We start from the raw sequence: 24,451 nt of genomic DNA on the forward strand, positions 1-24,451 counted from the left end.
ATGGAGGGTTTCTAGATAAGTTTGTTATGCAGGTATTATGTATGACCATATGTATGTACCTCAGTAAACATTATCTAAGTACAACAGAAGCAATCAAAGTAATTATGGAATTATTAAGGTAACAAAATAGCATGTATACATACAAAAATAAACTAGTGTACATTTTCATTATTATGTTGCAGCGGCTTTCTCTCCCAAAGATGTTGAAGTGTAAACCTGTCAATGTAATAAACCTGTGAAAGGAGAACATGTCCCTCACCCTTCTGTCTTCGCGGCTGGCTTTCAACGTGCAATATTTTCCACAGAAATGCAATTCTCACATTCACAGTACGGGTCACCACGTTATCTATGATGCGATTGTAATTCTTTGAGGAAAGCCTGCCACCGAGAAGCACTCCTATTAGAAAACGCTGGCGGCCTCCAATTCTAAATCTTGTTTAATTGCCAAAGTCAAACTGATATCGGCTCATCTTGGCTTGTTGACCCGATGAAAATCAATTGTAAAATGTTCAAGTGCTCCTTTAATAGGACGTGTTTAATTACCTTCGCATTGAAAATGCGGAAGGTTATGTTTTGATCGCCGTGTATTTATTTATTTATTTATTTATTTATTTGTATGTGTGTTACCCGCATAACTAAAAAAGTATTAAACCGAATCGCATGAAATTTGGTGGGATGATTGGTTATTATCCGGGGACCATTTGATTAGAATTTGGGATCGATCGGGTCAAAGGTCAAGGTCATGAAAAGGTCAAAATCTTCTTTTTACCAGAGCACGGTCAATTTGTATCCAATTGGCATGCAACTAATGCCAACATGTTCATAATTCAATGCCCAATCTTGTGATATGCGAAGGTATGCGCTCTACCGAGTGCCTGTTCTAGTTGGTAAATGTGTTTGGAGCCTGTAACAACAATTAGCAACCCATGTTTAATTTCACTCTAGAGATGTAAATTAACATCTTAAATTATTTCTCGGCGAGACGTAATGAACTGCCCCCAATAAACGACTGAGACAAACATTCCCCCTCCGGCCTTCGTCCCTTCAGGTCTCTCCCTTCTCTAAACCCCTCGCCTCGAAATTTGTCAACACAAAAGAAATAAACACATTTTCTTTGTTGTTTTTCTTAGATAACGTGTAGATTTTCGGGAGTGCAGCTTAAGTACGACTCGTTTCCTCATCATAGAGCAGGAATGTAGGCCGTAAGGTGAAGAAAGATGATTATGGGGCAAACGAGGATTGTGACATCCTATTAACTAACACCTCTCTCAAGTGTATAAACTCATTAGTGGTGGGCTCACATTATGTTTCCTGCAACACACACACAAGAACACATGTACTCGCATAAGGGATGCATATTTTCAAAACCCTTATATCACTCCTGTAAGTGGGAGTGGCACTTTAAGAGAGAGAGATAGAGATAGAGAGAGATAGAAAGAGAGAGAGAGAGACCGTCCCTAAGGTAAAATACAGAGTCTAAAGCAAGCAGGATAATTAGATTCATAAGATTCTAAAAATCCTGGAAGATACAACAGCTTCAAATTTGTATTCAATTAAAGAATTAATTGGACTCCCGTGAGAGAAATAAAAAGGGAGATGAGGGAAGTTGAGAATCTAACGCAATGCAGTAAGCGCCAAAGACTTCATTTGATGTCATAAGAAAGGCCTTGAAAAGCTCCCATTCATCCGGTTCGTGGCCTCTGCAGGTCAGATGTGCAGTGTGAAGTTTCTCTCAGAGAGTCTGAGCTTCTTCTACCAATCCAATAAGCGTTCTACTCATTTCAGTGGAGGTCTACAGGGGCCATTGTTCACTTGGCAATAATTACCTAGGCCAGCTCATGCCATCTGCTTGGATTGACTTTCTGTTTTAATTAGCAGAGGTTTTTAAATTGTTTGGCTTGCGGGGGGCTGCAGGGGAAACGTGACAGGACAATGAGAAGAAAGAAAGCTTCTTCTTCTCAATAGAAAGCCGAGAAATAGCAAGTGAGTAATAGCAGGAGAGATGGAGAGTGACACACACAGTAATAATGCTGGATTAGATCCTAATGGAATATAACTGTAGATGGCAGAGATGGCACTCGATTTTAATCTCTATGGCGGGCACTGTACAGGGAAACACATTCATTCACACACACACACACACACACACACACACACACAGTAAGCGGTTTGACACAGAGCTCCGGTGCATCTCGGAAAAATCAAAGAAGAAACCAAACAGCCATTCTGTGTAGAGTGAGTCACCTATCGTGAGCATTACAAATGGGATGTGACACAGAGAAAATGAGGGCCCGGCACAGAGGAGAGCACGCAGCCATGTCTTCTGAAGGAGGTGCTGTGGGAAGGAGCGCCACGCTTCAACAACCCCACCTGAAGCTTTTTCCTCTGGGGCCATGGTCAACGTTTCACTGCTTCTAACCCTTTTCATCTTTATAAACGCAGATCATGAGGGAGTGCATGGTAGATTTACAGAATGGGTTACATTAGGTTGATGTTGTGCTTGACATGATTATCAGATATGGAGAGGCCGGTTTTCTTCAACCCTGATGTGACCTGATGTATGATTTTCCTCAGCAGCTTCAGGGGTGCCAGGGTGTAAAAACTGCATTTCAATCTGCATAATCCTGCCTTGAGGTGCTGTTTACCGGACCAGAATTCATCGCTGTGGCTCTCAGGCAATGGTGGTCTGTAGGTCGGTTGTTTGGTCAGTATTTTCCCCATTTTGTATGAAGCCAGTTTTTCTCGTGATTTCCGAAATAACCGTTAAGGATGAGGGATTCTCCAATTAATTCACCAGTCGTCAGATAGGTTTATGACATTGCCATCCGCTTTTAATATTTCAGCTTTGTTTCTGAGAAATCAAATCAGTCAGTTTTTAAGCCATGGTGGATGGCTTAAAAACTACAACACCCACAATCCTCAGCCCTTGTTGCCATGGAGAGGGAGTCAGATGGAGGCGGCAAAAGCAAAGAGATCGCGAACTCAGAACGTTTCCTCGTTGAATTTGGGAACAAAACACTAAATTAATCCAAAAGTAAATTGTTTACAGATTGTAGTTAGTGTCCTTCAACTCCTTAATTTGTAGCTTCAATCCGCCGTTAGCAGCGTACACATTTTGAGCTTAGTTATTTAATGTTTCTTCCAAAATGCTCCTTTCAGGTTGTAAATACATTCTTCCCTGTAGTTTTCAATCAACACAGATTTGTGCCAACCACTTTTTTATCAAAGAATAAGATACATTAACATTTTGAACAGTAGGATATGGATTTCATATTCTTACGGCAATCAAATAGACCATACACACTTTGCACACACATCAACAAGACTAATATCATTGACAACCAAGCTTCTGTAGAGCGAGCAATCCTTAAATCAGAAGATATACCTTGAATAAAGAAAGTCGCACTTTAGTAGCACTCAAATAGCGCTTACTTATAGCACTTTGTAGTTTGGCTTTCTTGAAGAAATTGTACTTTCTCGATTCTTGTACTTCTGAGTTTGTGCTCACGGTTGAATCCACTTATTGTAAGTCGCTTTGGATAAAAGCGTCAGCTAAATGAAATGTAATGTAAAGATAGGGGGTTCAATCCTTGGCTCCTCAGTCAGTGTCATGGTGTCCTTAGTACGAGACACTTAACCCCAAACAGCTCCCTTAAACTGTGCCCACGTGTGTGAACGTTGCGTGACTGTTAATTAGTCCTGCTTGGCAAGAGGCACACTGCACAGTATCATACCTGGCATCAGGGAAGGAAGGCACTCCCTGATGCCAAGGTTGTGAATGGGTGAATATCATGTTGTGTCAAAGCTCCACACAGCACACTGCCTCTCTCCGACACACATGTGCACACTCAAACATGACACACACATGTGTGATGCTCTCCACATTTTCACTATTCTCTACCACAATTCAGTTAATTCAGCAAACATAATGTAGAAATAGAGATATTATATCTTACCTCAAAAAAAGAGAAGAAAGAATGGAAGTCAGGGTCACCTCTGTACTTTTAACCGACTGTAACCAGGATTTCGGAGCAGAAAAGAAATCCACTGCTTTTTATTTTATGCGAGATATCGTTATATTTTTCCAACTGCATTGGAAGCTAAGAGGAAATACATCCACAATATTTCTCTTTATTCATATTTGTTCATGTTTTGCAATTACAACGATGGAAAACAACAACTAGGAAACATAAAAACTCTAAATCACTGATGAAACCATAATATGAATATGTATGTGTGGAATAAGGCTCCTGGATTTACTTTTTAATGTGCCCTGAACAGAGCTCACTCAATCGTTCAGAGCAGAGCAGCAGACAGCCTTCAGTCACCCGACATTCACTCACACACGTACACACGCACACACACACACACACACACACACACACACACACACACGCACACACACGTGCGCGTACTCACTAACCCCTTGAAGAAACCTTTTTTTACCCTGAAGGATATTAATGACAGCTCTTCCCTTTTGGAGGCCACAAGAAGCTTAATGGGTAATGCAGTGATAAGCACATTCTCCTGGGCATGAGAAGACAAATGGCCTCATTAGCTCAGAGTGAAGTCGGGAGTGATGTCTAAGCAGGAAACATAATGTATCCTGTTGGCATAAACCGGCATGCAAATGATTAAACCTTCCCAAATTAATAGGATACCATGGTACCATACAAAATACAGCGTGGCATCAACAAGACACGGGACAAGTTGTTCTTGAAATTGCTGTTGCGGACGATTAAAGAATCTAATGAGGCTAATAGTCCAGGCAATCTAGCCAATTTTACCATTAAAAATGGAAATAAATGCAACAGAATTTATTTTTGCACAGAGGTCTTCTATGAAGTGTCCTGAATAACATACTAAAAGTCCTAAGAAATTACTGTTGCGGAAAAAGGTTAAATATGCAAAAATCCAAGATGGCCGCCATAATTACATAATGTTTCATATCTCCACTTTTATAAGAGACATTTGAATGATTTAAAATACGATTACACATTTTTTGGACATGAGAAATCATTTAAAGTATGTTTTGACTTGATCGGATGTAATGGTCATGGAAGAAAATCCAATATGGCCACCAAAAATCCATTTCTTATTATATATATATGTGCACTGATATGACATTTAATTAAATTGTATACTAATATAATCAAGGCAGGTAAGTATTTTGTAGTTTATTAACTACATTGAACTTTAGTAACATACTTATCAACATAAATTCTACACATCACATGAAGAGTATAGCAGAAAGGTGACACAACATGCTACTATTGTCAATACAGTGATTGATCATTGTAGATGTTACACTGTTGGAATGGGTCCAACTCAACCGTCGTCATCATATGCATTTGACAAATCTGGTAACTGAGTTGGTACAGCTTACACCACGGCATTCTCTGCACACATTTGTGCAAGGCAGGCCATATTTTCGGCATGTGCACCTTTCGGATGGTTCAGTCCTTTTTACAGTTAGACAGTTGACGGCCAGCAGTTCTGATGAAGCGGCTGGTTGGTCGATCTGTATTGGCTGGTATCGCCCATCAACAACGTTCCATCCATAGTCCTCTGGGCTCATATCGATGCAGGCATCTTCCTATTCCATAACCTAATAGTATACACAAAGGCTGTGATACTAAGAGGAGCCAGAGGTTGGTGGTAGACTTTGGGATTCCATGGCGGCGGTGACTTTTAAAACCTTGTCACAGAACCGCCGGTATAAGAAGCCGTCTACTCCTTCGTCTTCGGCACCACCATACATTGACACCAATGCCTTCTCTCCTGCTGCAATGATCGCCTCCATTGCTGAATGAGATTGACTGAACACTTTGGCCTGATTGTAAAAGACAAGGTCATTCTCGATCATCTTGAGTGCCACGCCCTTCCCGAGACCAAACAGACGACAGGTAGTATTACAGCCTGAAATTGCGTGGACAAAGAGCGGGTGATCACAAAGTTTACGACCGAGCAACTCCCTGGATTGTTTTATGCAACAAACTCTCTTCTACTTGGTGGATTGTTTCGGCTCCGGTGCCATGAACAACATGTGTGCGTCCATTTTGACATGGTGCAGAAGGAGAATCAGCAAGTCTGTGTCCTCCCTGATCAGTTCAGTGTCTTGTTTGGGCAGAAGCAACTGCTGTTTGAACAATTAACGCAACGCCGTCGTGCGTTGCCTGGTCTATGCTACAGCCAGTTCCATCCAGCTTGTCGCTTATGGATGCATCGCTGCTTGTTTGCTTTGGTGTTCAGGAAATCTTCTTTCTTTGATTGAATCATTATGTCACCACCGAAGTGTCTTGTCACACCAGCACAAGCCCCTGTTCTTCTCAGTTGTGTAGCATCTTTAGTTGCGGACTCATCTTTGTACCCATAAAAGACAACGACAGCAGCTCCATACGTGTGTGTGTGACGTACGCAACGTACATTTGACACACACTGTCAGATGTAGATCAGCTTGGTCATGGCATGCAATGAAGTAGAACACCACCATCTAGTACATACTGGACATTTGCATTGGGTTCTCGTTGCTCTCCCTTCATAAACTGCTGAGCACATCGGCCAGTGTTGCCTTATTTGCCTGCAGGGGGAGTGCAGCTAATTCAAACAGTGCAGAGCTCATACTTGAATAAGGATCAAACATCTTCTGTCCAATAGTTATTAACCTCTGAATTATCAACTGTGGATCCACCGTTACAGGTTGTCATTTGACCTCCACTGTTGATCTTGATCCAGGTGTCGTGGCCTGGTCAGCTTTCCTGAAGACATAATTTTCTACAGATACCCCGACCAAGGAGTCTAGAATATCTTCCCCAATTTCTCTTGATCTTTCAACGTTGACTCCTTTTTGGGCCGTCATGCCATTGGCGATGTTGACTGCTGGTATGGACATGACCCACAGTAGGTGTTGAGTTTCGGTCATGCTCTTTCCTCGTGTCAGGCCTCCGTGCGTCTTTACGCTCCTCAGAAATGTCTATGTGTACAGATTGTAAAGTTCTCTGGGGCAAATTTGTGATGTTGGGCTATTTAAAATATACTGAATTGAAATCATTGGCAAGAACATCGTTGTGGCCTTTCCTGGGTGTTGACAATGATGCAACATCTGCATCATACCAGCCCATGCTTGTCTTGGAGAATGAAGGAATAGTGAGCTCTTCCATAAGACATCTAGCTGTGCTGTTGGATCTTCTGCCTCAAACAATACAAGGGGTAGATATTAGGGATGCACCGATCTGATCGGCGCCGATCCATATCGGCCGATATTCCCATTATCGGTTTTGAACGGCGTTCTCAAAACGGCCGATCAGATGACGTAACATCTGCGAGAACTATCAGACGTTTCAATCGCGGCGCATCGCAACGGAGACGATGCGCCCGGCGAGGGCCGCAGAGTGAGAGGTCCACGAGGGGATCCTCACCACCGAGCGGCGTCCCTGTCCCCCGAGTTGAATCTCTGGGTCGACTCAGCCGACTCTCACATGTCTGAGCCCCTATAGACTGATCCTCACGGTAAACACATTCCATCAGGAGCTAAGAGGGTTTTGATAACGTTAGCGGAAGGATTTATGTGACAACATCCGGGTTTGCAAAGTTAGCGGAAAGAACCACGTGAAACAACATCCGTTTTTCAAAATAAGATGTCGACAAATCATACACTAGCATATAAAAGTAAACGATGAACTGTTTTTGTATCTTTATAGATCGTTTCTGAGATTTAGCTTAAATTATGCTAACATTAAAACATTTTTACTGTACCAAGGAAGAGTTTATAAAAATAAGTCAGACTTTTGTATTTTAAAAAAAGTCCTGGAAATAGATTTCCCCAAGAGTTCCAGGAAATGAATAATGCAGATGTGTTCCATACATATCTGAAATCCCCTATAATAGCAATCAAACAATTTTAATGTATCAATTAGGACATTTTTCAAAGTAAAAGTCCTAAATGTTTAAAGAAATGTGTAATTTCTTTAATATTTTAGTTGCTTTATATATGTATTTCCTCATAGTCCGAGGCAATAATGCTACACAATAAATAGAATGCTTCAATCGACACCGTGATCGGTATTATCGGATCGGCAGATACTGATTTCAGTGATCGGTGATCGGTTTTATCGGTGATCGGCAGGTACTGATTTCAGTGATCGGTGCATCTCTAGTAGATATGTAAGAGATGGTAGTGCTGGAGTGATCTTGAAGTATCGAATGTTGATGCGACCAACAGCAGCAATGTCTGCAGCGGTCACATTTGCTTTAGGAATATGCTTCTGTTCTTCTTTGGTGTTGCGTTGCAGCACGCCACTGACCAATTGGTGGTCATATCAGATTTTTTTCCATGACGATTGCCTCCAATCAACTCGTAACCTATTCTAAATGATTCCTTATGTCCAAAAACTGTATAATAGTATTTTAAATAATTAAAATATCTCTTGTGATAGCGAAGATATGAGACATTATAGATTTATGGCGGCCATCTTGGATTTTTGCATATTTAACCTATTTCCGCAACATTAATTTCTTAGGACTTTTAGTATGTTATTCAGGACACTTCATAGAAGACCTTTGTGCAAAAATAAATTCTGTTGCAATTTTTTCCATTGAAAAAGTTAGTTTGCCTGGACTATAATTTGAGTGTTGAGGTTTGCCAGAAGTGCCCGATGCACGGGTAGAACTTTTCAGATTTACATTTAATATATCTCTGTTACTGTAAAGCCACAGTTAAAGCTACATAGACAAATTAAAGGTGTCCTTAGAGTGTGTAAGTCATTTCTCCTGTTGATTCCATCCCCTTATCTGGAAGCAGGCCTGTGTGGAGAGCAGCGAGTCACTGGAGCCAACAGGAAGACTACGAGCCAGCTGGGGCTGAGCTCTAATTGATAGAGTATTGATCAGGCAACACAGAGAGCTCTCGCTCTCTCCCTCTCTCTCTCTCTCGTGATATAGGGCTATATAAATCCAATTGACTTCATTTGAGTCTCATCAATTTCGTGTTTTGAACGGAACTGAACTAGAAAATGTCTTTTGTAAACCACCTCATACCCTTACTCCACCGTCTGTCATTTCCTCTGTTTCATATCAGTTTCATTTGCAACACCGTCTCTGGAAGATGCAATAAAAGTACCGACTGCTTATAAGAATTATGAAAAAGATTAATATCGGCAGTGTTTAAGTGACTCACAATGCCCGCTGTCAGGTGTGCGTCACACTAGGTTCAGTGGACCAGCATTTGTTCTGACCTTGTGTACTGGCCAAAGACAAATGCTGTGCTAATTATAGATCTCACACTGACATAAACAACCCCTGACTGAGGAGAAGACGAGGCAGCGTAAGCTAGAGGAGCTCCTTATTTCCGAGGCAGCCTGAGAGTGATTTATACTGAAGGCACTTTGCTTCAGCTTGGCTAAACCCCAAATGTCTGGAGTATGACAGAAAGCAATATCAGAAAGCCGTACAGGTGGTTGTACACCAGCGTCTGCGAGCGGGCGAACACGACACAGCTGAGCCACATTGACATTTATCAAACTGTTTTCAGGCTACAATGTAATTCTTTTATTTATGCTCATGTGACGGTTCGCTTCTTTTCGCTCTGCGTGCTCCTATGGAGCATGCTTGGGGGTGGACACACACACACACACACACAAGATGCACATAGCACAGATAAGTTAAATTAAACGGGCATAAACTGCTTAGATAACGCATGCATCAGTGTTTACGAATGCAGCTTGCCACTACTCAGTAAGTGAGTATCAGCAAATACACACATATATTCCTGATCTTCACAGCACGATGCCTGCTCCATGTGTCTGACCTTCTGCTACTTTCCTTTTCCTTGTTTGCTGGTTTAGAGAAGCAAAATATATTTGATGCACAGGCATATGTCAACATTTTCCTCCGACAGCCTGTTATCTTCATGGAAAACACTGTTCCATCAAAAACAAACTACAGGACTCTTCACTGAAAACTGAAACTGAAACTCACTATTTCAATAAAGTTTGTTTGAGGGTGAGAAGGACATAATCACACAGTGTGTTGAATTAATCATCATGTTAAAGAGCAGGCATGAACTTCTACCAGCACACTCACTCAACAATGGACTAATGGACGGACGCACGAGACCGTTGCATGGTCCTCCCGTCGAGGATAAAAAAAGGTCAAATACATAGACTGGACATGACCAGTTATTCCCTGTATCAAACAGAGGACATCAAACCCTGTTAAGCTCAATGACGTGTTGACGTAGGAACTATTTCGACATCTTTTAGGTCGCTGTGACTGCTGAATGAGATTAGTACAGTCAGATAATGAGCTGATTTGCTTACATTACTTGCATAACTTTAATGCTTATCCTTTTTACTGCGAGAAATGCTATGTGACATGCATTCATTTGCTGTAACTTGGACATTTCCATTTCTGTCATCCTGTAAAATGCTATCCATATCAACAAGAAGGCATCAGGTTTACCAGCAAAGAACAAGGCTGTGAACATATAAATAGTGTCCATAGGACCCATGCATTGTGTATCTATGAATATATAAGATCAGAATTTAAGAATAGAGATGAGAACACACAGAAAAAGGTCTCTGATATATTATACAGTGCAATTTAAAGTGTACTGTAGCTGACATGGGGTGTTTCTTTAGCAGCATCAGTGATGCAACCCAGCTGTAATGTTATCACTTGATATCACTTGTGCTAGAAAGTCTAAACTAGATTCAGCCAGAAATGTTACATCTAATTATGGAGTTAAAACAATTGTTGAAGAAGAGGTTATACAGTAATGTTTGGCGGTACAGGTTCTGCTCTCTGAGCGTGCCCCCTGTATAAATTCCAGCAGCCTGCTCATGATTCAGGAAGGAGCACCATCACACTTCAGGGGTGTCAGAGCAGAGCAGACACTAGCAGCAGATTTGGAAGACATAGCTTTAAGAGAAACGCCTTCAGAAACAGAGAGACAGGAGCCTCACAGGAGGGGGGTGTGATGGAGGGAGTGAACAGCACAACCAGCAGAGCAGCAGGTAGGAGGTAGGAAGAAGGAGTTTCAGGGATACACCTTGTATCAACTGCCTTGTTCCATGTGGCGACAGTTGATTTGTGTTCCTGCTCAGAATCTCCTGATGTTGCACCGATGACTTCAGTGACTGGGACAATGTTCCTGTAAATGTTCTCCATGAACAATTGTGTCTTCAAATATATTAGCAGCTGTGATGAAGAACTGAGCAATAACTGAGCAATTCATAAACATGCATTTGTTTTTTTTAGGTTGTGCATTGGCAGAAGAATCTCATTTTGACGGGAAGTGGCGGAAGCTGGCAAGTTTTTAACCGCAGGTTTTTGCAGGGACCAGCCTCTGCTGCCGTTTGTGAATCCACAGCAAATGTCAGATAAGGTGCACTTTGCACAGTTGGAGCTACAGTGCATGCACCCCCAAATCCTGCTGCGATCAGAAAATAAACAGAATGGGAAACATTCCTAAAAAATAGTCCTGTTCAACAGATGGACGGGCTTTTTGAGCTGAAATGCTGAAAGCTTCATTTTGATAAAGGCAGATTGTCTGAAAAGAATCACAAGCCTTTGCAACATGAATTCTACTTGCAGTTAATGACAGATAGTCAAATATATGTCATAAAGTGCTGTAACTGGTAACCTCACAACTGAAAGGAAACACGCCGGTTGGTGCAGTCTGTCCCCTGCCCGACAGTCTCTGGTTATAAAGTGGTGGCAAAAACCAGGAGACAGCTAGTTTAAGGACAGTCGCTCAGCCAAACAGCTGACACCTTCTGCAGCTCTTCCCCCTCCCGGAGCCTCCTGCACGCTCCAGTTGAAATAACTCCAAATCAACACAGCAGCCAGATGCTCCTTCTGCCTGGCCTGAAACACCCTAGTCTGCAGAGGTTGACCCTTCTGCTAGGCGTTGTATGGTATTGAGTGTTGAGGTCATGTACTTCTCATCCCAGTCCCAGCGGTCTACCCAGACCTTTCCCTCAGAGATGTATTGATCAGACTCCCAGACCTCAAACCTGTAGTGATTCAGGGAAGGTTGACATCACACATATGTCAGCAATGCCTAATGCTGGGAAGCCAAAGCAATGTCTTTTAAACATCTGTAACATGCAGACTATTACCGTCTGTACATTTCATTAGTTTTGAAGTTGCAAAGAGATCTGGACTTCCAGCTCCTAACTTTAAAATCTGCCAGTTCACAGATTAGAAACAGAGAACTTCCAAAGCTTCATAGAAGATCCCAGGGGAAGACCTCAGTGCTGTGAGATTAAATGTTACAGTCCACTGTAAATTCACTGATAAATATAGTGCAGATATACACTGATTTGAGCAGACACTTTAAAAGAAGGATGACAAAATATCTTGACTGTTCCTCTTTCTTGGGTTAACAAAAACATCTGAATTGTGCCTCCACACAAAGGCCGTTCACCTTTTTTACAACAATTTGAGAAGAAGTGTGATTTTACTATCGGCGATCAGATGGAAATTAATGAGGAGAATCCCAAAGTCACTTCACCCTTCACTTGGACAATCTCCTCACTTTCAATGTAGATACACACAGAAGACGCTGTTCTTAACAATTATAATTCATCCGTCAAAAGTAATTACCGAATGCTTTGCTCCCCATTGAGACCTGACTGACCGCTGCAACAATGAAAGAGCCAGTGGGTCCATCCATTGAAGATGAACTTGTGATGGGAAAATGTCACCCCATTTAAAATGAACCGCTTCAGGTGTCAAAGAATATAGGTAACACATATTAAACAAGACAGTCTACAGCCATGCTAGCAGCTCTGTGAGGTGAAGCACATTGGTGCCTTGAACTAAACACTAATGTCAGTATACGTCATTATTAACTAATGCCAGAAACATGCTCACAATAATAATGCTTATGTTGACAAAAACATGGGGCCATTTATCATATTCACCATCCTAGTTTAGCATCCCACCAACAAACAAAAAAATAATCACATCCAAGAGGTTGGATTGCCGACCAAATTGCCCTCTGGTGCCCCGGCGCTAAAAAGCCGAGGTGCAAATGAGACAGATGTTGAAAAGGTGTAAATATGTCCAACTCTGCCAGATGCATACACAACCTTGTTCCTCCCAAGTCGTACTATGTCAGTCAGTAATATGCAGAAGTTTATAAACTTGGAGCAGTGGCAGGTAAAGTGAAACAAATGATCTGTCACTCATAGCAACAGGAAGAACGGCCCTGAAGCCATTTCAACACTTCATAAAGAAGCTGTAACAGCCTGTTTTAGTTTATCAGATCACGGATCAGTGCAACCTTTAAATAATCTGCTCTAGTGAGGGAGTGGCAGGAGATGAGGGTGAATAAAACTGCAGTCTCACTGAAAGTCTATCAATAAAGTCATACACATGCTTGTGTTCATTTCTGGATTGGCTCATTAGCTTAACTTTTTTGTATTAAATTGCAAACCTCTTCTGGTATTATTAATCTGTTACCAAACCCATTATTTGCAGTACCGTCACCAGAGACTGGAATATGGACAACCCTGATGATTCCCCTTGTGTACGTTAAATGAAGGAAAGGCGTCAGGGAGATTTTCTGTTTGGGGTCAGTTATGGTATGATTCAAATTAAATTAAAGGGAGAAGACAAAATGATGGAAAAGTGCTGAACACCAAGACAGATGTAATCAAAATTGTAATCTTTGTCTATAGAGACATGTTGATGTAAAAATCAGATGTGAATTATTTGACCTGTAGCCACATAAGAGACAAGTGTTATTGGGCCATATGAGCCATAACAAGAGTTATTTTTCATGAGATCCTCTGCATTCAGACTGCTGATCTCAGACATATACTGAATTAATCCATAATCTCATTACATTCCTGTTTATGAACAACACACAGACCATAAAATACTTGTTAAAGCCTCAATAAAGGTTGCTGTCTACTCCCATTACTTTTGTGGAGTCTTTCATGACACATTTTAAGTTAGTTTTATGGGTCTGAATAGTTTCAGAAGGCTTCTTGCAACTCTAAGTAGCAGGCATCCCAATGCATTAGGAAAGCAGGCAGCACTCCTGTGTATGGAAATGTCTGCCACGCTGGATTATCGTGTCCGTCTTCAAACCAGAATGGTGGAATGGTAATCGGGAGATTAGCCTTTCCCATGCAAAGAGAATGAGACACATCTCTCTTCTCTCCTTTTTACTCTTTCTTGCAAAGAACCGACTCCAATAATACAAAACAAATACTCCAACTGAAGACTCACTTTTCATGAAGATGCCGACTGACCTGAAGACTACAGAATTTAAATTGCTGCGACAAGGCACTGAGAGCTGGATTTTACATTTCCTACTGCAGACGTAAATTAGCATAGCTGTAATACTGCCTGAGGTCAAATTTATTTTTTTCAGAAAATGCCCCCATAGCAAGAAGACAGAGGAATTAAGATGTTAGTCCCAACTGTTGCTTTCCTTTGCACACAACCCAACGGTTACATGCCAACACCACTCACTCACATTCACCCCGTCTGCACATGTGCGAGTCGACCTGGTGTTTCTCTCCGTTTCAGGCTTCTTGCTTTGTTTTGGTTTTTTTGCATTCTTCTTCTCTCCCACAAACATAAACAGCTGGAGTCAGACGGGGGGAGCAAAGTCGCAGACAGCTATTGATGGACTCTGTGAGGGTCGTTATCCTCCAGTGTGGGCCCACCGAATGCCCGCTGTCCAATCAAAGAGCCCAGGAGCCCCCCACCACAAAGCAGATTACTCAGACCGTGACTAAAGGCTTCCTTCTCACCACCAGAGCTGCTGAATGTTAGCAAAGTAGCACAATGCAGCCACTGAAGAGGGCGGTGGGCACATCCCATAATCCTTTGCTAGCAATGCCTTAATTTCATCTGTATCATCGGACTGTGAATGCACCTTGAAGCCTTGCGGGTCAAAAGCAAGGGAAATGACTTATAAATACTCCATGTCACCCATTAATAGTCAAATCCAACCACCACACATCAATCTCAAAACACAAAGATCAATCATCTTCCTTTTTGCGATGCAAGAACTAACACAGCTGCATGTGCTGCATAGAGTATCAGTAAGAACAAATACATCGCATCTCCAAGCAAAAATGGTGAAGGTGACCCAGCAACCGCGCTCTTTTCTGTGGTTTGTCTGACGCACGAACAGCTCCGACGGCTCCATTAAAAGCATCCGAGATGTAGCATTTCAGTTGGACTCACTTGAGCTAATAGGAGAGAAGTGAAGTGATTCATTATTCGTTTTCAGAGAATCTTACTTGAGCCTAAAGGACCGGAGGGATATAGCAGCAGCATTGGTCTACATTCCTGAAGACCAAATTGCATTACTAGTGGATTAAGATCCACTATTAAGAGACTCATTTAAAAAGTCATCGGCACCACTTGATTTGGTTAGCACACTTTCTACATTTACAAAGCCATTTCTACAAGCCTTTGGCATAAAGTTAATGCACATTTGCACATTAATGTTGAGATCATCACATTGTTTTTACGATGCACAGTGTGTGATAGATTGCAGCTTCCTGTTGCATGAAGCAATTTAATGAGGCATTTTCACGACTACGTATACCTTGTATAGCAACACATAGTGTTGAGATTCATAGTAGGCCCTGGTACTGTCCTGCATGCAGGAGGTTTCTGCTGTGTGGATGTAAACACATTATTTATGGGGCAATACAAGTGAAAGGCCACAGTGAATTAGATTTAGATGTTGGAGCAGGTAGAACAGGTGGATACAATCAAAGCAACATCTGCATTTAATGTAATATAATGCAATAATCCTGCAACAAAAAAGCCTTTTTTAAGATACTATTTTTTTTAAACGGAGTACCCAAAGGTAGTGTGTATACAGTTTATAAAGGACACACTGATTTGCTACCGTTTTGACGAAAAGTTAAATCCAGAAAATGTACCTCAAACAGCATCTTAATAGAGTCGGAACGCAGCCCGTTTGCCGGGTTTCTGCTCTCATAAAGATGCTCTGCCTGTCTTCATTCAAACCAAACGGGGACTATTGGTTGCAATTGTGTGCTCTGGAGTCAGAGTTTCATTTGTCGTTCTGTATTGTTTACTTTGCTAGCGTGTCCTTATGTTTAAGACATAAACCACATCTTCAACTTTGACCTTCCTGAAAGAGAGATCACAACAATATTACTGCAAAACAACCACTCTAAAATCAATGACACTGCAGCACTCTTAATCACTGCTCCACAACAACACCATCCTCGGCTCGCCTCTACACTGCCTCCTCATCCTCTGCTTTTATTCTTCTCCACCCTTCGTCGCTCATGTTCTTCTTTCTCGGGCGGTCCTCGTCACGAGAGATAACGTTACTTTTTTGCATGATAGGTGCGCACAAACCGATAACACTTCCCACACTCTGAGCATGAGTGTCTGTGCACATCAAGCTATTCCACGAGTATCTTATAGTGTGAAGCCTGTGTGTGTGTGTATGTGTGTGTGTGTGTGTGTGTGTGTGTGTGTGTGTGTGTGTGTGTGTGTGTGTGTGTGTGTGTGTGTGTGTGAGTGACTGTGTGTGCCTGTGCGCGTACATATGTGTGTGTGCATGTGAATGGCTGATGGCGATGCATTTAAAACATTTCTTTCTCCAGGCAAAGCTTAGCTGCTGAGCTTTGATCATGAGGTCAGGCACAACTCACAGAAACCATCTGCCAGCTAACTTCTCTGCCTTTCTATCAGCATTGTATTTCCTACTTTTAAGCAGACTTCAACCAAAGTACTGAGCTACAACTCACACACAATCAAGAGGATCCTGAATAAGCATCTAATTCTTATGCCTATGTTTTAAATATAAGCTTTCTAAATAAAAAAAGGGGCACGGCTGACCTTTTTATGTTATAACATCTGCTTTTTCCTGAAAGGACAGCGTAAATATATTAAAAGCTCCACATCACAAGAGTTATTTCAAATCCCAAATCAAATTTGAGTTTTCCCACATCATGAAAGACTGATACATAATGTGAAGACCCTTTGGTTCATATGCATCCCATATCTTAAAGCCTGTGCAGAAGTATATGGCTGAACATTTCAAAGAAAAAATATAATTGTGGCGGCTGTTTCAAAATAGTGTAGAGCGCAGAGCTTTTCTCCAGAGCAGCCAATCAATGATGTTAAATATAATCATTTTATCTACATTCCTTCATAAAGTTTCACATTGTAGAGATCTACATTGAGCTAACATGTTTGACATGTTTAAACACCGAAAGCGCTCTTTCACTGATGGGAAGGTTGGTTTTGTAGAAACATGATTTAATTGTTGCCATCTGGCTTCAAAGCTTCTCACACTTGAAAATCTATTGCTGAGGAAATGAAGGCTGATTCTAATTTTCTATCATTGTTCAGATGATGCTCCCAGTTTCAGTAGATGACCAGGCTGTAGTCCCTTTGTCTGGCCCTTCAGGAGGAATGCATTAGTCACATTTCCAGCCAGGCACAATGGGTCTGAGGGCTACGTCGACGGTGGAAGCATGTCGGCCGGTGGAATGAATTCAAGGCAGTGACGGCCCGCATGCGGAGCTTTAACATTGTGACGGTGGCCATTGAGGATGCTGCTGCATCTGTGAGTGGAAGTGACAGCCATAATTCATCCAGCGACACTGAGTCATCAATAAAAGAAAGAGACTGAGGGCTTCGGTTGCTGTGTCACATCCATTTGCTCATCATTCCAATTCACTACCACGCCCGCTGCTGACGCTCTCCGTTACCCCGGCTTGTCTTCAGAGTGGCACAGTGTCCTAGGTCTGTGACGAGGGTGAGTAGTCATCCACAAAGCAGATACATCTAAATAAAGTGTAACTCGCAGCCACAGTCCGCCATTCCCAACAATCCCTGGAGCTATCAGCAAAGATTCACAAGCATGCCTGTTGGGTCATATGAAGCGACATTTTTCGCAAAAATGAATCACACATTGCAAAGGGCCACAGTTCCGTGCAATGTGTGCCAACATCCTCCCTTGTGGGTCTGTGTTTTTGTGACAGTGATTCAGGATGAAAGGCGGTGTGTGCCTGGATGCATGTGGCCCCGGGGCCTGTGTTCACAGAGCAGGCAGCTTCTCCCAAACCTCCAGCATGTGTGTTATCGATGTTCAAGCTCATCTGGGTTACAAAAACTGTAGCCTGCATTATTTTATCTGTGACATTTATATGCAACTGAGTGGCAGGATTTTAAAACCAGCTGGACTCATTAAGGAGAAAATAAATGTCCCCAGAAGCATCACAAGCTGTCTTCATTCTCACAACAACTATCAGGTGTTGTGAATATTGAAATGAATTATCTGCACGACATCCTCTCTTTTTGAGTTGACATTTACGTGTTTTAAGCACCATTGTGCTGTTGAGAGACCACAATCTGCAGCAAAATTATGTAAATAAAAGCTTTAAACGTTGAGCAATACAAACCAAGAGGAATGGGGGATGAATATATAAATGATAGAGGGCAAGAGGTTGAGGCTGAGTGATGTTTTATATCCCAACATGAATCCCTCCCCCCCGCCCTCTCTCTCTCTCTCTCATCCTCTTTCGCAGCATCTTTGCACTAATCTGAGATAATAGCTCAATTGCAGCCTTCTTAATGATCACTTTGGGCAGGCCAGCTTTGAGACACCCAGACCCAGGGCAGTAGGCCAGCAGAGCGACCAAGCAAATAAACGTAGTTACACGCACACACACACACACACACACATTTGTGGGTGGGGACTAGACATCTGTATCAGTCCAATGGCCTCTGAGCATTTTAGACACATGATGCCAACAGATGCACTCAGTGCTTCCAGGGAGAATATGTCTCGTCAGTGTCTAGCGGTCAGACCGGGAGATGATTTAAAACCTGATTAATATTAATCAACTACTGAACAAGTACCCCGTCACTAAAACAGTAAATTAAATTTGTAATGGCATAACAAATTTAATTTACTGTTTTATTGGTGAGGTCAAAACAAAAAAACATCTTAATTGTAGTGCTTCACATACGTGTGCTCTGCATCTTTCTTAAAGTTGAACTGAAACAAATTAAGCTAAGAAATCGATATAATCTATCTATCGGTGTCTGCAGTATCATTATAATTTACTTCCTTCAGAACTTCTTTTTTTTTTTTTTTAAGGTTCAAAAAATAGATTAAAGATCAATTAGCCTTAAGAATGTGCTTTATCTGGGGAATAACATTGTTGGCACTCATTAAGGCTCCATCATGATTATGTGAACTGCGAGTGAGTTAATAGAACATAGATTGACCCTCGACCCAATGGAAAACCTGCCTCACTGCATTGCGAGATAAAGGCATAATCCTTTCCACGCTGTGTACAACTGTCAACAGCCGTGGAGATTATGGAGAGAATTTGATAAGAACACAAACAACTGCCCCGTCTCACCCTGCAGGGCAGAATTATTTCTTCGCCCACTTTCTATCACTTCAACTTCACTTGTTTTTTTATCCCACTGTCTTTGTTTTTCCACATCATCTACAAAGCCTCACGTCTACACTGCCAAACAAACAAGCCGCGACTACAACTGTGGGGGAAATGAAGAAGAACAAAAACCAAGACATGTTTTCAATACCGATAAGTCTAAAAGAAAAACATCAGGATGATGGGTTTCTCTCTTCTCCCCAAAGCATCAATGAGACACAGCAGGACATCACAGACTACTGTATTACTATTATACATTTACAAGTAGATCCCTGGCTGGGAGGTGTCCAGTACACAGCTTACTCATAAACAACAATAAAAACAGAGATCTACCTTAAGAAGTAGAACTGCCTGGAAACAGTAAATCCTTTGTGAAAGCAGAAGGCGATCGAAATAAAAGAAAAGCAGAGAATAAGCAACATATAAGCAAACTCCCTAATGTGAGGCCCTCTTTCCTACCACTAGTTGTTCAGGGTTCTGTCATTGTATCCAAAGCAACACCTGCAGCATTTTAAAGATAATGGTCGGATTTCAAAGTTAAAGCCAGTGAGCAATTGTGAATATCAATTTACAGACTGTGCCAGACAGGAGAGAACCTAACGGCCCATGTCCCGGGACAACATACATCCCAAATACCTGCACACCGAATTGACACTTGTGGTTTTACTGTGTCCTCAACTGGTATCAGATATAAACTGCAAAAAGCCGCTGAGGTTTAAACACTGTTGAATAAATCATGAAGCAAGGTTGGAGGGCCACTTTGTGCATTTCTAAAACGTGGTGTGTTGGTGGGACTTTGGTTACACAAACTGCAGCAGAGGAGGAGGAGGCTGCATCTATTGAACGGCTTTAGAATACAAAAATTAACTATTTCTACAGGAGGTTTGAAGGAGCACCAGCAGTGATTTTGCATCTGTAGAAGTTGTGCAGATTTATTAGGTAAAGGAACACAAAAGGAGGAGGCCCACAATGTGTTGCTGACTCTGCAATCTTCAAGGAAAATAAAAGAATACTGTGAGCTCTGAGTGCCGATGAGAAAATTCATCCCTGCAGGTATTGATGTTAAATTCATGAAAACGGATGATATGAATCGTTATCACACTCAAGGATGAGAAGAAAGTCAAGGCGGATGTGCGAGACTTTGAAGGTAACACAGATAACTGGAAACTGGCCGATATGCTGCTATAATCAGGGTGAGGATTAAAAGGCGGATTCATGTCAGTTTGCACAAATCTGACTTTGACTATTATTTTCTTGCCTCCAGACGAGACGGGGGCAGGGTGGCTTTGCATCTCATCGTCCCTAGAGATGCTATGCAACCAGTTTCTATTGAGCTTTATGTATGTTGACTTTTTCAATTCTGCTGAAAGGTTCAGAGTTCATTGATGTGCATTCATTTGTGTATATTTATGCATTACTGCTCACATGCGTCTGGTCCATATGTGTCCATGCATACTTATAAGTGCAATTATGCATGTATGAATGTATGGGTACATGCAGCAAGTGACTGATCAGTGGGGAATAATGGGGAGTTTGGATGATGGGGGATGGTGATGGGATGCAGTCTGGGGGTGGACTTGGTGGGGGATGGGGTTACCAGGAACAGGGTGGAGGAGGATCGTGATGCATGAAGGGGATGAGCAAAAGCAGCATTTTAAGATATTTACACCTGTTCTTTGAGGTTCAATTACAAGCAGTAGGCAGGTTGGATATAAGGTGACACTGGCATGACAAATAAGGAGCTGCAGCAAAGGTTTCCTCCTGCATAATTCATAACCATGGTCTGTTGCACACATTCATTCACTAAATTCTTGGGCTTGGCCTTGTATTTTAAAATAATATATTATTAATACAAGTAGAGTAGAGACTCTCCATTCAACAATTTAGAAAGAAATACAATATTATTTATAGTAATTCCTGCACACAATTTGCTGTGTGTAAGCTAAATCCTGACTGCAATCTCCCCCCGTGCAGCATATGTTGTGCAGGTCTACACTTTACTGCGCACTACCATGTCTGCCCCTCTATCTTTCAGCCTCTTCAGATGTAGAAATACAAAGAGTTTACAGAAGCACCCCCTGAGAATGACTTCAATAGTAACATCTTAATTAAATATGGCCAGAGCTGCACAGTGTGCCAGAGAACCGCTTCTCAAAATCAAACAGGTTGAACAACTAGTAAGCTGAGCCAATCAGTGGTCCAACACTACAATGATGCCTGTGCAGAGAGCTCGCTCAGCCTCATCCGCCTGCCCACGCAGACACATAACACAAGAGGAAAATAAATGAACACTGTGTGAAGGCCACGAACATAATGACAAGTAATGCTGGACAGTCAGAATCATCAAATGGTGGGTTGACATTAGTCTCAGTTTAAAAGGCTTTCAGGAGGAGTGTTTTCCCTCAAACTGAAAATGTGTCAGTAGCTCTGCCTGATGACAAACACAGGGGGTAATAAAACCACCCGGGCAATTTTTTATGTCATTCATAAAGGAAAAACTGAAGAAATAAAGCCTGACAGAGTGATGGTCTTCTCTAAACATCAGGTGTGTGTGTGTGTGTGTGTGTGTGTGTGTGTGTGTGTGTGTGTGTGTGTGTGTGTGTGTGTGTGTGCGTGCGTGTGTGTGTGTGTGTGTGTGAGGCAGTGACACATGAATGTTTTAGAAGCAAAGATGCTCCAAATGATGGGTTTTCTTTGGCATGCCCAAGGACTCGTCCTGCTGGCCTCTCCAGGGTAACAATAGCAACACCTCCGTAGCACATAGAGAGGCCGTGAGTTGTTGGTATGCAACATGTTTTACGTGCGTGGGAGTTTGTGCGAAAAAGAGTGAAACAAACAAAGACTGAGGGAAAAATAAAGAGAATATATGTATGCATGTGTGGGGAGGTGCAGGAATTCCTCCCAAGACATAATTAACCCAGACGCACAGAAAAACATTGCCGCATGGCACACATGCAGGGCATGGATTCAGCTTTGGCACAACTTCATAGTCTTTCAAAATATAGGCTACAGGCTCGCAGTCAGAAAGGAAACTGGAATTATATTTCAGCTGCGCAGGAAAACACATTCAAGATACCTGTCAGAGCGCTGTGCTGTGCACTAAATCGATGCAGCACGCAATCTGTCTCTCAGCTGGACAGCATCTTATTTGAAGATTGGAAAATGGTTCCACCTATTTAATCGTCATTTTAAAAACATGTTTGTGAAACTAGATATACATAATATGATATATATATATATATATATATATATATATATATATATATAACCTGCACACGCCCTGGGCCTAAGGCACAACCACACATGCCTAATCCCCACTCAAAACGTGATTTTATTAGCGTCTTTCTTTGTTTATTTTGAAAGCTTTTATAGCTCCATAAAAATAAGACACTGCATAATAACAAAATAGAGACAACGCGACTAGAATGGCAAATCCACCATAGAAATCCAAATTATGAGAGGGCAGAGACCAACGGGAGACATTGGTGCATTTTCAGGTTCATAACGTTTAACATTATGAGCTTTGGCTTCAATACACATCTTGAACAGACCATTACGGCTTTAATAGGGAGCTGATGGGAGCAATCACAGCTATTGTCTCTTGATGAAATTAATGATATAAAGACTTTTTTTCTTTTAAGAGAGGTTTTCATTTACAAAAAAAAATACTCAACAGTGTATAAGATATGAAGAATACAATAGGATGCTTTGGATTTCGTACATTTTTTCACACAGTTAATTGCTGAGTGATTGGCATTGGGAAGGGGGGGTTGCAGTGACCTAATTAAATTGTTTTGTTTTTTATGTTGTTCTATTTTGATATTATTGTCACTGGTAATTCCTCTGGTGATATTTGCATAACAGTCAGATCATCGCATGTATGTTGTCTCAGCTAACAGAGCTTATTTCTCCAGAGTGTGTTTACACTTACGACAGTTTTCTTCATCGCTGTTGTCGGAGCAGTCGTCATCGTCGTCGCACCTCCAGATGGTCGGAATGCACCTTTTGTTGTTGCACTGAAACTGTCCATCCTCACACTCATCCGTTGCTGGAAGAAGAGAAAGAAAGAAAAAATATGAGAGGAGAACAGAATCCAGATGGATCAGCAACAAACGGATATGGGGGAGTATAGTAACCGCTTGGAGTTCAACTGCAATTTGCAAATGAATGCCTAATTGAAATTCAGCATTCATTCAGGTCAATTGGCTGAGGCACTGGGAGCGTCATTCTGTTGTTGATCTATGATAATTAAAAGCTGTCGTGTGAGGAGGAGGTCAGGACACCGCAGCAGAAGAGGCCGCGTGTCTGCCGGACATCATTCTCCACAACATGAAGACAAAGATTCAGTCTGGGCTACCACAGCTCCCAGTATGGAGGCTCACAGCCGGGAAACACATGCCAGATCCGGGACACCCACGAAATTCGTTCAGAGACCAAAACTGTCACCCAATACAATTAAACAAGTCATGTCCTTGTGCTTCATCAACAAGATAAATGTGTTTGTATTGTCATCTGTATCAAAATGCACACGCGCGCGTGAGTACGGGCAGCGCTTCCAATCTCTCACCTCCACAGTCCCATCACTCACACACTCTCTCTCTCTCACACACACACACACGGTTTATATTTTATTTCATAAACGCCTCACGCGCAGGGGGGAAAACACACTGACCTTGCGAGAAATGAAGCCTCAGGACAAAAGAATGAAAAAGTAGCAGCGTCCTTATATCCGTCCACATTTCTGAAGGAGGTGATGGAGCTCATTCACATCCACAAAACAAAGCCCAAGAGCCGCTCTCGGTGTAACGCTGCGACGCTGCTGCCTGCCTCCGCTCTGGAACACCCCCTCCCTCCACCTCACTGGCTGCCCGGCGCGTGACGTCAGCGCGTGAGGCGGGGACAAGAGTAGAATAGTGTAAAATAGATTAGTTGTAGTATTTAGTGTGTACCGTATTTGTTCGATTGAACGTTCATCATTGATATTGGAGAAAGACCGGCCCATTCGGAAGCAGTTTAGAAGC

At 42.0% G+C, this 24,451-nt stretch overlaps 1 protein-coding gene across 3 annotated transcripts in view; it reads right to left on the minus strand.

Moving 5' to 3' along the window:
• Positions 1–24,174, minus strand: part of LOC130198325 (low-density lipoprotein receptor-related protein 8-like) — a 69,356-nt gene extending 45,182 nt beyond the window's left edge. For all 3 annotated transcript variants that reach the window (XM_056421474.1, XM_056421473.1, XM_056421472.1), the window contains exons 1-2: positions 24,103–24,174; positions 23,362–23,478 (exon numbers count right to left, since the gene is read on the minus strand). In XM_056421474.1, the coding sequence (XP_056277449.1) occupies positions 23,362–23,478; positions 24,103–24,169 (184 nt within the window). In that variant the 5' untranslated portion in view covers positions 24,170–24,174. The remainder of the gene's footprint in view (positions 1–23,361; positions 23,479–24,102) is intronic.
• Positions 24,175–24,451: the final 277 nt, after the last annotated feature.

This window comes from Pseudoliparis swirei, chromosome 8 (assembly GCF_029220125.1).
Source record: "Pseudoliparis swirei isolate HS2019 ecotype Mariana Trench chromosome 8, NWPU_hadal_v1, whole genome shotgun sequence".
In the NCBI taxonomy this organism is placed as follows: Eukaryota; Metazoa; Chordata; class Actinopteri; order Perciformes; family Liparidae; genus Pseudoliparis; species Pseudoliparis swirei.